Below are 14,482 nucleotides of genomic sequence, written 5' to 3' on the forward strand. Positions count from 1 at the left end.
AGGGTATTTCAAACAGGTGTCGCTTTTTTAAAACATCACACTTTTGTGCTGTTACTACCTGGCTTTCCAAATATTTCACATGAAAAGACAAAGGTTGGTTATTCAGTTCACTCACAAATATTTACTGAATGCTTGGCCTCTGCTGATTGCAAGACAGACACCCTATCAAGGAGCTCACACTATAGTGGAGGAGACGATTAAACTAACAATTTCAAAATGGTGTACTAAAAACTATGAAGGTGGAATAAATGGCTGTTATATCAGAAGAGAGGCATTTAACTTAGAATGGAATTGAAGGGAGGTTTCTTAGAAAAGGTGTCTTGAACTTCAAGAAGAAACTGAACCTGGGGAAAACGATAATTAACTGGCAGTAGGAATGATATATACAATAACACTGAGTTATAAAAAGCTTGAAGTATGTTAGGAAAATAAAAATAGTTGTGAACTGCTGGATCACAGACATACAAAATGTGGTAGAAAAGGAGACCGGAAGGAAAGCTGAGATGATGAAAGGCCTATATGCCAAATGAAGAATGTGAATTATATTTTAAAAGCCATGGGAAACTTAAAAACGAATAAGCAAAAAATCCCTTTCTATACTATTGAGTATCACCACCACTGTCATCAGCAGGTTAAAAGACTAATGGCTAAAAGGCTATCAAGGTGAGAAGTGAGAAGCTGAACTAAGAAAGGGGGACCTGAGACAGAGAGGAAGGAATGGATTCAAGAAATGTAATACCATCACCAAGTCTGCATGATGGAATAAATGTGAGAGATGAGAAATGGATTTATTCCTACCCATGTTTATGATCTAGGACACTGAGTAATGAAATTGAACAGGGTTTGCTAATTTTGTGGAAGAATTCAGTTTGAGACATGTGAAATTTAAGGTGCTTATGGGAAACTCAAAATTCAGAATAAAGAGAGAAGTTTAAATCACTTTAATAGCTAAGTAGTAGTTACAACCAAAATATGAAATAACTCAGGGATTAAGCATTGAGTGAAAAGAGAAGACCAGTACCTAGGTGGAACAAAAAAGCAAAATAAATAAGAAATAGAGTAATAACAAAACCACAAGCCGCAAGGCTGTGGAATCTTAATTCATTACAGATGATCATATTAAATCCTATTCAAATAGTCGTGTAGAATTTTCTAACACAGGTTCTAGTGAAAAACATGTTCTTCTGTGCTCATTGGCAGGATTATCTCTGTTTTCTTTTCTTTTTTTTCTTTTTTTACATTAGATTCGTAATTTTTATTGAGTGGAAGACCCTTAGAGAAATTCAATACACCTAACTCCAAAAGGCTCCACTATCTATGAATTAGTTGGGACTCCTCTGCCAAAGTTTAGCTAAAGTGGAGATGCTGGGGATCAAACCCAGGAACTCATACATGCAGAGCATGCTCTACCACTGAGCTATATCCCCACAAGCTTCTACATTTTCTAATGCATAATATGTACTGCTGGCACCAAATGATATCAAAGAGGAGATTTAATATAGTTAATACATCTTTAGGACCTCAACAGATTCTACTTGTAAAAGAGTTATGATATTCATAAAAGTTAAACTTATGGTAAATTTAAAAAATACTCAAAAGTAGGAGTTCCCACTGTGGTGCAGTGGGTTAAGAGCCTGACTGCAGTGCCTCAGATTGCTGTGGAGGTGCAGGTTTGATCCCCCGCCTGGCACAGTGGGTTGGGAGGATCCAGCATTGCTGCAGCTATGACAAAAGGTTCAGATTCAGTCCCTGGCCTGGGAACTTCCATATGCTGCAGGTGTGGCCAAAAAAAAAATTTTTTTAAATATAAAAATGAAAATAGGAATTAAGGTTATCCAAGAGATAACCTCTTTTCCTACCATCCTAGTCTAAACTGTCTGAGTAATTAGGGCCAAAGGATGAAATCCAGAAACTGAAAAAGATTCACAAATTATATGTCAATAAGTTCTCCTACCATTCTGAGGGCAATGAAGAATGAGGTTCCCGTCCGTGTCCCGAGTCAAGGTCACAGAGTTCACAGTTTCTACTGTTACTGTGTCAGAATCCTCTTCAACTGTGCTCATACTCAAATCTGTACAGAAACAGATTTCAGATTAGGATTTAAAAAATCATTTCCAAATATGAACATAAAGTAGCCCCTCAAACCTCCCCCCAAACCCACCCAATTTGTATCTGCCTATAGCATTCTTTATGTGAAACTGCAATGATGGTTCAGGTTTCAATACTTGTTCTTCAAAAGTTTATACCCATTATTTGGAATTAGTTGTAATCTCTAAGAATCTGACTGCTATGATTAATTAACTTACTTTTCTAAGAGATTTTTTTTTTTTTATCACATTCAATGGAATAGAAACTGTTCCAAGCTGTCAAACTGGCAAAAACTCTCACCACTTTGTAGTTATTTTTTATTGGCAACTTTGTTAATCTAGTCAAATAGGTGTTTAACTTCTGATTCTCTAGAAAATCTCCCGAAACTTTTAATCTAAGAATTACTTCTCTAAAATATTTTTTACAAGTACTTAAGCTCAGAGTTCCCACTGTGGCTTAGCAGGTTAAGAACCCAACTAGTATCCATGAGGATGTGGGTTTGATCCCTGGCCTCACTCTGTGGGTTAAGGATCCGGCATTGCCATAAGCTGAGGTATAGGCTACAGATGCAGCTCAGATCCCACGTGGCTGTGGCTGTGGTATAGACTGACAGCTGCGGCTCTAATTCAACCTCTAGCCTGGGAACTTCCATATGCCACAAGTGTGGCCCTAAAAAGAAAAAAAAAATGTTTTTTTAAACCAAATACTTATGCTCTATTATTATCTGAACACTAGAAATACTAAGTAATTCTTTCTGCTGTTTTTTTCATAATATTGAACAAATATATACATCCGTCATTGACCAAACTACTTTCCTAACAGATATGGAGCTATTAGGCCTTCTTTGGAAATGGAGAACTGATTTTGCTTAAAGCACCTTTACCTGCTATTTTACACATATATTATTCTCCTTTTGTTCAGACAGAATGAATGATCAGTGTCTTAGTGTACAGTATTTCATGGTTGATGGGGACATGCACTGAGTTGTAATCAATGGCCTGGTTGAGGTCTTTGGGCTTACCCTATAATATTCAATGAAGTTCTTGCCTCAATACTCAATTTTGGTTTTGTCTAAATACTTTTTACCAACTAAATAATACAGAGGACATAAGCCTTGATGTGTATTAAGTTAATCACTCAAATATTTGTTTGGTTCCTCTATACAAGATTAGTCTGTTCATTTATTTGCCATTTACACAAATGCATTTTCCCTTGGCAGAAAAACTTAAGAACTATTAACATTTACATGGTGAAGATCTAGTGACTCATTATTATACAAATTACTGTTTTAAATGGATATCATTCATTTTGAAACAGTAAAGATGCCATCCCCAAGTTAAAGATAAATGGAGATCATAATCTAGTTATGAATAAAATTTGCAAATCATGAGGTGAAATCCCTGGGTCAAAGGAATGCTTACCTAGAAAACAGATGGATCAGCTATAGCCCTTCCCACAGAATCAAGTCGCTTTCTCTTAGCCACCAGCATCACTTTCATGTTATCCAGATTGTTTCTCACCCATCCTACCTCTGCAACACCCTGAAAAAGTAATAGCATTACACAGTAAGGCTTACTAAGAACAAACAACTGTGTTAGCTGTATGCTGATGATAATCTAGCTTCAAGCCTCTGTGATGTCTCAACTAGAAGAGGAAGGACAACTCCAGAATTCTTCTTTAAGCAGACATTTGGGAAATCAGTCTCTAAAAGTATTCTCCAATGAAGGGTAGAAATGATGACAGATTCTATACCTACTAAGTTAGTTTATAGGCAGTTTCTCAACCAAAGTTGTCCCTCATCTGGCAGTCCAACTCTCTCAGAAAAAGTATGTTGAACTACCCTAGTCGTTCACTGAACTACAGGCCTGGGTACCTGTAACATGACCTAGGGTGTACCAACCAACGGTACCATAAAATATTGACAGTAACTATGTTTTTTCTTAGTTAACATCTCTCTTTATATGTGGTACCATATATATCATCTTAAACCACTAAAAAGTATAAAATATCTGTTAACAAGTCTGCCTAGGGATCTGTGAGATAAAAAAAAAAATCCTAAACAGTAAGGCCAGAAAAAATAAATAATAAGCTTGCTTTTGAATGTAATGCGAAACTCAACAAAACCAGAAATACTGATTTTTAAAGATTTCTTTCAGTAGGCGTCTCATCTTCATCCCAAATGATCAACCAAAAATTTAAAAATACAGTAGGATTTGAGGTTCAAGGGGATGTTTCAGCAAAAACCAATGATGAAATCTAATTTTCGCACTATTCTAAATGGAACTCATCTCCAGGATGGGTATCTTTGAGAATTACTATACATAAGCTAGTCTGCAGTGATACAGCTACAGATCATGCTAGAAAAACATCCAGTCAGTTATTACATTTCATGTTCTCATTTCTGAAGCCATTAAAAATGCTTTTAAAAGCCGATTTGTAAAGTAATACCTACTGCAGGAGATGGAGAAATGAAATGGTAATGTTCGCTCTCTTTGATGTGTATGTTTGTGTGTGTATGAGACTATACTGTAGAAGTAATTTTATATCCTGCTTTTTAGAGTTCATTCATATTGAAAAATGTGAAGGAAACCAAGCTAGGTAGGTAACTGAAGTTTTCTGTGTCGTTTAAAACTTACACGGCATAAAAACCATAACATTATCTGATAATTAGCTTATCACTGGACATTTACTTTATTCCCAATTTTTCATTTCTTTAAAACACTGAAATAAACATTCATATACTCTGGTTCCTTAAATAATAGTATTGAAAACTATTAGGTCAAAGAATGTGACAAACCATTAAATCTCACTGCAGTCTATTTTCTAGAAAAGGATATACAAATTTATATTCCAACCACTGAGGTGTAAATTCCGCTCCTGGTAACCTTGCCAATATTTTTACTTAAAAAGAAACAAGCAACCCCCCCCCCCCCCAAAAAAAGCAAAAACTAGCAGAACTGCTCACTCAACAGGTGCAAAATGGTTACTGGTTTAGCATTTTATGAATGTTACCTCAGGACCCAAACTAAACTTTAAGAAACTACCTAAAACTTTAAGAAAAAAATAAAGGTGGATCTGAGAAGAGATGGTGAGGTAAAAGTACAAGGAAAAAGTCTGAAATAGCCAGATTAAAGTATTTCAGTCTTATTAAAAATTTTAGAGTTGACTTATACAATGTTGTGTTAGTTTCAGGTGTACAGCAGTGATACAGTTATACACACACACACACACCCACACATTCTTTTTTTTACATGTTCTTCCATTACCGGTCATTACAAGATATTGAGTATAGTCCCCTGTGCTACAGAGTAGGTCCTTGTTGGTTATTTATTTTATATATGGTAGTATGTATATGTTAATCCTAAACTCTTTAGTTTATCCCGCCTCTCCTCCCCTTTGGTAACTAAAAATTTGTTTTCTGAGTTTGTGAGTTCATTTGTATCATTTTTTTCAGATCCCACACACAAACAATATCATGAGATTTGTGTTTCTGTGTCTGACTTACTTCACAGTACGATAATCTCTTGAGAGAGTATTTCATTCATGACAACCTATATTGGTTAGAAGTGAGCCCATGCAGTGTACTAGCTTTAAATAAGGAATCTAGGTTCATTTTAAAAAGTTTTGGTAATTCATGTTAAGAGATAAATAAATGGTTCTATGCTGCTTTACAAAAAAGCAATTGTGTTCAAATCAACAAATATACATCACATGCCTACAAGTGCCGGGCACTCTCTAGGCATTAGGATATAGTGGCTACCTCTTTTTTTTTTTTTTTTTTTAACTTCAAGAGATAAGCTCCTGATTCATTTTCCTGGGGTTTCCACCCCTCTTGTAACTACAGTAATATGGTCTGTATTCATTAGTATTTAAGAAACTTGCCTAGCTTTATTTTTAATTTACTTTTTATAGTTTACATGGTTCAAAATTCACAAGGTAAAAGTGAAGTCTACTTTCCACTCTAGGTTCCCACTCTCCCAGTCCCCTCCTGGAAGTAAACAATGCTGTTATTTCTCATCTCTTCTTTCAGCTATTTTACACATTTATAAATCAGTATATCCCTCCCTGCTACATATGCTTTTTATAGAAATAGTATCATACTACAAATACTGAACTATACCTTAATGGTGACTTTACACTGCTTCAACAGCACGATGAAAGAAAGATACCACTCACTGCAATTATGTGACTGCAAGCAACAGATTAACAGCAAACCCCATAAGGTAGGACCTGACCTGGCCTGGTGGGAGCGGAATAAAAAAGGCCACTTATGGCAGAGGCTTCTGAGAAAGAGGAAGAGTAGGTGAATTTAAGGCTAGAGAAAGAAGCATGTCCAGCTGGAGGAGGGGCACATCTCACAAAGACTTACAAATCTTGAGACTGTTTTAAACAGATAAATATAATTTATATTTTTAAAAGATCGCTCAGACTGCAATATGAAGAAAAGAGTAGGCACTAAGTCATGGAGACAAGTAGTTGTCCAAAGTATGACTGCCATTTGGAAAAGGTGGCAGAAATCTAAGTAGCCTAAATAGAGGATTTATTTTGGAGGCAGCATTGACAGGATTTGCCAAAAGGAGATTAAGAGGGGGAGCTACTTCAAGATGATTCCTAGGCTTTTGGCTTGAAGAGCTGAGTTTGGGGTCACTAAATTATATTTCATTAAATACTTTTTATTACTGTTATTATTAACAAATTAAGACATAAGGCACCGAAATGAAGATGTCAAATTGCTAGTTGGAAGATGGAATTCAAGAGGCAAGGTTTAGACCTACAAATTTGAGTTAGTAGCATTTAAATTTTTTAAAAAATAACATCACCTAGAGAAGTCTGGAGAAGATAGCAGAGTTCTGGAGAAGTCAAACAATGTACACACAAGGAAAGGAGAAGAACCAGCCAAGAGGAAAAATAAGGAATGTTATTTAAGAGGCACAAAGAGTGTTCTTCAAGGAACAGATGAAATAGCTGATTGTGTCAAATACTGCTGAGAGGATAAATGATGAATTGGAAGTATGGAAGGTAATTCAAAATAGGTCTTTTCTGAGGTGCAGGTTTCAAGGTAAGCAAAGTGAGGAGATTCTCGCCACAGTAGGGTCAAGACAGCTGTTTTTCAAAGAGTGCATCTTTATTCTAATATGACTATTAGAGTAACTGAGAAAATGTTGAATGAATCAAAAGCTGAGTATTTCAGTGCCTTGTATTGTAATCCATTACATATGAAACTATGCTTAACTTCTAATTCTATTGCACATTTGGTTTATCAGGGAAATACATCAAGATCTACAACTCTTAACATCAAATTTCTGGTTCCCTTTAGGGCAAATATACATCATCAACTGATTTAGATCTTTCCTTCATCTCTAAAATGGATTACACCATATGTACTATTCTTTTTAGTCACTAGAAATGAGAACATAAAAGGAAAAAAGTTTTAACAGCCATTTTAACTGGTGAAATGGTATTTTGGCATGTTTCTATCATTCGGTGGATAAATACCCTGATAAAATCAACAAAAGAATACCCAAGGAGTTTCCTGGTGACCTAGCAGTTAAGGATCTGGCATGGAGTTCTCATTATGGCTCGGTGATAATGAACCTGAGGATGCGGGTTCGATCCCTAGCCACAATCAAGTGGGTTAAGGAGCCAGCATTGCAGTGAGCTGTGGTGTAGGTCACAGACATGGCTTGGATCCGATTTTGCTGTGGCTGTAGTATAGGCCTTCAGCTCCATCTCCAATTTGATCCCTAGAAACTTCCATATGCCACAGGTGCGACCCTTAAAAAAAAAAAAAGGATCTAGCACTGTCACTGCCATGGCACAGGTCTGGTTCCCTGGCCTGGGAATGTCTAAATGCTGCAGGTGTGGCCAACAACCCCCCGCCCCCACAAAAATACACGGAAATGTGATACCAAACACTACAGAGTACTTATACTCACATTTAAATGAGAAATGTATTTGTTTACATTTATGGTTCTCAAGGAACAAAATCATTCTACTCAATGTAGAACCAAAACCCCACTACTCTTAGATCTGTTACACAGAATTTAAAGCATTGAGTCCTTCATGCCACTTCCATTCCAGTGCTGATGTGAGGTTATTATTCAATGGATTATCTTAGACTGGTATTTCCATCAAATGAATCTACAAAATTTTAAATTTACCAGGCAATTGTCATAATCTTCTAAAAATTAGATCACACCAAGTGGCATTTTGGGATTTCTTCCCAGTTTTGGGACTGGTTCTGTAGATAAATTTGTACCAGTTCCCAAGCACAGTACAAGTGAGGAAAGGTAGATTCAATCAGGAGTGATGAGCCACCATTTGCTACCCTTTATGCTTAGCGCTATGATTTCACATTGAAAGGAGAGACTACATAGCATGAAAAACATTCAGTATTATACTTTTATTAAGAGGAAATCAAGCATGCTATAGAAAGTACAGCATCCATTTTACTGAATAAGTCAAAGATTGAGAAGCACTAGCTGAGGTGAAGTTTCTGGCATAATTCAGTAAGGGAGTAAGGACCCATTCAGTTTTCAGATGTCTTTTCTCCTTCCCCAATATAAGAAAATTACTCATATTCCTCGTCCCTGTGGCCCTCCAAGTATTTTAGCCATGTATCAACATGCTGAGATCAGTCTCACCTTTTATAATTTTTTGCACTTTATGGAGAGCATTTTCTATCATTACTATTCTTCCATAGCATCTCAAATGGATATATAGTATTTAAACTTATCTAACCACTAACCTATTGCTGAACATTTTTGTTGCCAAGGTCTTGATATTATAGTCTCGATGTTGGCCCCCACACCTTAGGTGGTATATAACCAATGCCTTAGGAAATGCTTATAAGATTTGCTTAGTAACAAATAGTGAAGAATTCAAAAGATATGTTTTAAAATATTTTTATTTTCCATTCTTAATTGGATAGTCTTTTATTGTTGAGGTCTAAGAGTTTTAACACATTCTGGATAGAAATCCCTTTTCATATATTTGATAGACAAATATTTTCCTTCATTCTTTAGGTTGTCTTCATGTTATTTTTAAAAATTATAGTTGATTTACAATGTTATGTTAGTTTCAGTGAACAGCAAAGTGATTCTGTTCTATAATATATACTTTTCCCTTTTTATGTATTTATTTAAATTTTTAAAAGTTTTTATGGCTGCACCCACTATATACTTAAGTTCCCAGCCTAAGGGTCAAATCGGAGCAGCAGCTACCAGCCTACACCACAGGCACACCAGATTCCAGACACATCAGCGACCTACGCTGCAGCTTCAGGGAATGCTGGATCCTTAATCCACTGAGTGAAGCCAGGGATCAAACCCATATCATCAGAGAGATAACATCAGGTTCTTAACTCACTGAGCCAAGGGGGGACCTCCTAAAATAGAATTATCATAGTAGAAGGAAACAGGAGACTCCTACATCCTTAACATGGGTATATAAATGGGTGTCAGAAAACAGACAAAGCCACAGAATAACATCTTGAATATTGATTTTATTAAGGAAAAGAATGGGGACAATTCACACTTGAGGTTGAGTGCTTTGGACTACGCTCCCAGGTCCCTGGGAATTTGTTCTTCTGTGTAACTTTGTGGATAAGTTTGAGAAGCAGAGCTATAAACGAACAAAAAGTTTACCGAATCAAGGCACCTAACAATAATTCTGGCTTGGTTGAAAGATAACATGACCATAAAACACCAATAAAGACATTAATGGTGCTCATTATAATAGACTTTAACTGTTTCAGATGTTGATTTCAATTACCAATTATTAAAAACAATGTTATTAGAGCAGAAAAATTACTTGGTAGTATGTTTCATTTCGAGGTACAGCATTTCATACCTGGTTTGGCATGTAACCATAGTGCTTATTAAAAAGCAAAAAGGCCATTTCTCACCCAGTGCATGACTTAAGAGCTATATAATATGTATCTGACTACATTTTAAGATTTCATCCATTCAAAACTGAGCCCTTTATGTAAGGCATCATCAGAAGTTCTTTAAAGGGTTCTTTAAAGACTGTAAGTTCTTCATTATAGTCCTCTGATGCACACTGATTTTTAAACTACACTTCCTCAACAAATACTAAAATAAACATAGACACTAAATAAGCCTAATGAATATTTCTTTTGCTGCCTTACACCTGATGGTCAGTCAATGGCCTGATGACACTGCACACAACTAAAATGAGAGCTAGAAAAAAAAAAAAAAAAAGGGATAAGGTTAAAACAAACACGCACAGTCACCAAACCAGACCCAAAAAACCACAATTAAATTGCTCATAAAGGGCTGTCATGACAACTTCTTTCTGGTACCCAGTCATGGGATGGGATCTTTCTACAAATTGAAAAAAAAAAAGACATGATAAATAGGTTCCTTCTTTAAGTTTATCATTTACCTTTACAGAATCAAAACAGAAACAAGACCTACTTCTGATTTCTATTACAAGAATGCTCCTCACAAAAGGAAAAAAAGTGAAGAAATGATATGTAAACAAATGCCATATACATTTGATAACTATCTGTATTTTATATTTAAGGCCCTAGGCAATAAGTGTATCACATTCTTAGGTCATTTCATATCATTTGATGACAAGAAAAGGCTTTGAAGCCGAATTCGCAAAAGCATTTAGAATTTCTAAGGAATACTTTTATATGGGGGGAAAACTACTAAAAATGATGGTGGTGAGAGAAAACTACTAAAAAAGAAAACTCCATCTTGAGAAGGCAGGCTAACATCTCTGTGTTAGCCTCTATCTATAATACTAAAACAAGTGGAACTCTTCCTAATCTTTATTGTTTTGATGTCTTTACAACAAAACACACTTCCCAACCCCCTCCTATTTGAATATCTATGTGCCAGGTTGTAAATCCCTAGGGACACTTATTTCACATTATCTTTTCATCCTCACAAGGGTTAACTTAAGCCAATGTACTTAATGAAGCATGAAAAAACCAACTGTTTAAAATAATGAGATGTTATTTTCAGGACATCAAAGTTTATTACAACATTAATAAAAATTAGGGTCTGTAGATGTTGGAGAGTTAAAGTGAGTAGAAAGATGAACATTAGGGAAAGGTAAGGACTAGTTTTGTTCTTTTTACTTCACTGTTAACTGGTAACATTTACCTAATCTTACAAATATACTTCTCTCTCCCTACGTGGGGTAAATGAGATTAAATTGTGTCCATCTAACAAAAAAAAAAAAAAAAAAAAGAAGCCTGTGAAAACAAGAGAGCTTTAAAAAGGAAAGGAAGAAGACTAAGAGGGCACCTACCTTTCATTTCCCAGTCATGCTGCCTTCAAAGCTCAAATCCTAACCAACACTCTTTTGTGATTGCTTCCCCTCAAAATACTTCTAAAACCTGAATACCTAGAGAAAAATGTTTATATAGCATATATTTATTCATATTAACTGCTCAAAGGATGGACTTAAAGTTCTATGTAAGTACGCAATGCCCAGTACTTACTGATTAACTGTTGATGAAGACAGGGCAATAGCATTTTGGCTCCACCATCTAGCTCAAATGCAATCAAATAAAGATTCACGCAGAATATGCAGGTTCTAGATCAGTCCCAAAAAGCATATTTTGGGGTGAGCCTATCAACTAAAATAGTAAAAAAAAAAAAAAAAAATTAGCTTGTTTGGTGGCACATAAAAGTACTAGTATATGGGAGTTAAAATATAAAGATTATCATGAAACACGAAATGTATTTATCTTCTTAAATAACAGGTAATTTTTTTTTCCAGGAAGGATCAAGCTAGTATTTGTCCCTTGTGAATGAAGGGAAAAATCTTTATTCTCATACCAGATTTTACTCTAACAGTCTGACAATTTCTGCAACACTAAGGAATGTAAACCTTAATTTATTCTAAACCTTAACTACTAAATCTCAACCTAATAAACATAATCTTACTACCACTACACCATCAGAGCAAAAAGCTGTTCTTGGTGTATTATTACCATAGTCTAAATATTTAAGGAGTAGTAAATTACTAAATAAGTGAATAATAAATGCAGTAATAATAAGTTATTTGAAACATAAATTTAAAATCAGCTCAAAGGAAAAAAATCTGAAGTAACGAAAAAAACTGAAAATCTTTCACTGAAAAATAGTTTTTCTGTTGATAAAACTTTCAACACAAAGGAAGAATTATTTTAAACTACAGCTTAAAAGCTATAAACGGTTGTCTTTCACGAATTCAAAATAAAGGCAAAAATCAGTAAAAGATAAAATAGTTCCAAATGGTGTTGTTCTAAGCGTAACATACTGAATATTAGACAGTAATCCTACAGAACACGCATTTTGTTAAATAGCCCAAAGAGAAGCCTCACCTACTGTCGGAAAGAAGATACATGAAGATGAATCAAGTTACGAGAAAAGCAACCACACATTGATCAATCAGAGAAAGAAAGTCCTGACCTATATTTCAGAGATTTATCACCCCTCCTTATCTACATCCAATTGTTTTTATTACAAAAACACATGCTGTATCATTCAACTGCAGAGAACGGCACTTGGCCACTTTTATTTTCAAATCTATGTTGTAGTTTCCCTGAAAAGATTCTCAAACTCTAAAGGATGAAGAAGATTAAAATTAAAAAAAATTTCTTTGGAACTAGGCAAAATACAATTCCTAGTTTGCAATCGCATTTTTCTGGTCTCTGCCGGGCTAGGTCTGTCTCCCAGCACTCCAGCCCGTCTTTCCCTTCAAAAAGAGACTCAGGCTGACAGAGAAGGTTTGTCCGGCAACAACGATCCCCTCGGCCTGGGCCACGAATAAGTGAGCGAGAGTGAACCTCAAAAAAATGGGAGAAGAGTCAAAGACGCAAACAAGGTAAAAGGAAAAAAAACGGGGTGGAGTAGGGCGAGACCCGCCCCAACTCTCTCCATTCCATCCAAGCCCACCTCTCCTTCACTGGGTGATATAATTAAACCGAAAAGCTAACGAAAATATTAAAATTAAACAAGAACTCTTCGAGAAAGCAAGGAGAGCTTCCTTAATCTCCGCCATCCCAGGCCCGAGTCTCCAGCCTAAGCTCTCGGCCCACCCCACCCCCAGGGGTCCCGGCGCCATTTAGCTCCTCCGAAACCGCCGCCATTTTCCGCCCCCGCCGATTGCTAGCTGTGGCTCGGCGGCCGCTCGCTACCCTGCTCTGTAGCCCACGCCATCGCCGCAGGCCCGGCCCCGAGAGGGAGGCCCTGGCCTGAGCGTGCGGGACGGCAGCTTCAGCGTCACGAAGGCCCATCTCCGACCCCGCCCGCGGTGCCCCGACGCCGGCAGCTGGCGCCGGCCGGCGGGAGCAGGCGGGAAGCAAGGGGGCCGGACAGGCTCCACTGGGCGGAGCGGCCCTAGCGGCGGTTGGGACCTGAAGGTTCCATCGCACTTACTTCCTGTTTTGGGTCCGGGCACTTTGGAAGAACCAGGATGGAGGCTCCAAAAAATACCAGGATGGAGGAAGCAGCCACGGGCAAGAGTGGCTGCAGCTGGAGTGAGCGAGCGCTACGAGCCACCGGAAACGGAGCTACGGCCGCGCCACTCCCCCAGCCCCCGCACGCTCCCCCGCCCGGCCTCCTCTCTCTAGGGGCGGCTCTGCGCGCCTGACGCTTACGTCACTTCCGGCCAAGTTGGAGCGCGAAAAAGATTCCTGGTCATTGGAGCTTCAGTCCCCCTCTGAATGGGATTTGTTTATGGTCTGCTGTTTTCCTCTTCTCTTAGGAAATCTCGGTACTGATCATGCCGTTGCTAATACTATGAAGGAGAGCCTTTTTGGCCGCAACTGTGGTCGTCCTAGCTCAGGGCCGGTTGGTCCCGCTAGCTGATTTTCTTTATTACCTTGGGGCTCTTGGCTGAGGGAGCCGCGGTGTGGAACGTCTTTCGAGCCGGGTCTGAGTGCAGATAGAAGCTGAGATTTGTGTGTCTGGGTTTTCTCACTTGGTCAGCCTTGCTGTAGGCGCGTAGACATGTTACCTATTGGTCATGTGATGCAATTCTGGGTGAAATGTATCCTCTCTGAGGTTAGGAAGATGCTACTTTGTAGCGCACGGCAGGCCTTGTAAAGCACTGCTTTTTTGCTCTGGCTGCGCTTCAGTTACCTGGAGAGATTTCCAGGCAAACCCGATACTCGGCCCCACCCCTAGGGAGTTTTTAAGCTTCCGGAGAACCCCTGCAAAGATTTTTGTTTTGAAAGAGTTCGGAAGGTTTAGTGGTCAGAACCCTGTTACAACTCTTTATGATTCTGACCTCAGTTTACTTGTTTTTAAACGTGGTTTATTTTACGCTGCTTCTCTTTCGCTACTGGGATGTCAGGAGTTTAAAAATTACAGTTGACACATGTTCTTGCATCCTACAACTGTGTGTAGGCTCGCAATACATTGTCGCA

General features: G+C 37.7%; 1 protein-coding gene across 3 annotated transcripts in view; it reads right to left on the reverse strand.

Annotated features, from left to right (window-relative positions):
• Window positions 1–13,647, reverse strand: part of DMTF1 (cyclin D binding myb like transcription factor 1) — a 45,712-nt gene extending 32,065 nt beyond the window's left edge. For 2 of the 3 annotated variants that reach the window (XM_047752929.1, XM_047752927.1), the window contains exons 1-4: window positions 13,491–13,634; window positions 11,567–11,704; window positions 3,510–3,629; window positions 1,955–2,071 (exon numbers count right to left, since the gene is read on the reverse strand). In XM_047752929.1, coding sequence (XP_047608885.1) covers window positions 1,955–2,063 — 109 coding nt within the window. In that variant the 5' untranslated portion in view covers window positions 2,064–2,071; window positions 3,510–3,629; window positions 11,567–11,704; window positions 13,491–13,634. Of the gene's footprint in view, window positions 1–1,954; window positions 2,072–3,509; window positions 3,630–11,566; window positions 11,705–13,490 lie in introns of all 3 variants that reach the window. The other variant, XM_047752928.1, reaches the window with a different exon arrangement.
• Between the last annotated feature and the right edge of the window lie 835 nt (window positions 13,648–14,482).

Source organism: Phacochoerus africanus, chromosome 11, assembly GCF_016906955.1.
Source record: "Phacochoerus africanus isolate WHEZ1 chromosome 11, ROS_Pafr_v1, whole genome shotgun sequence".
Lineage (NCBI taxonomy): Eukaryota > Metazoa > Chordata > Mammalia > Artiodactyla > Suidae > Phacochoerus > Phacochoerus africanus.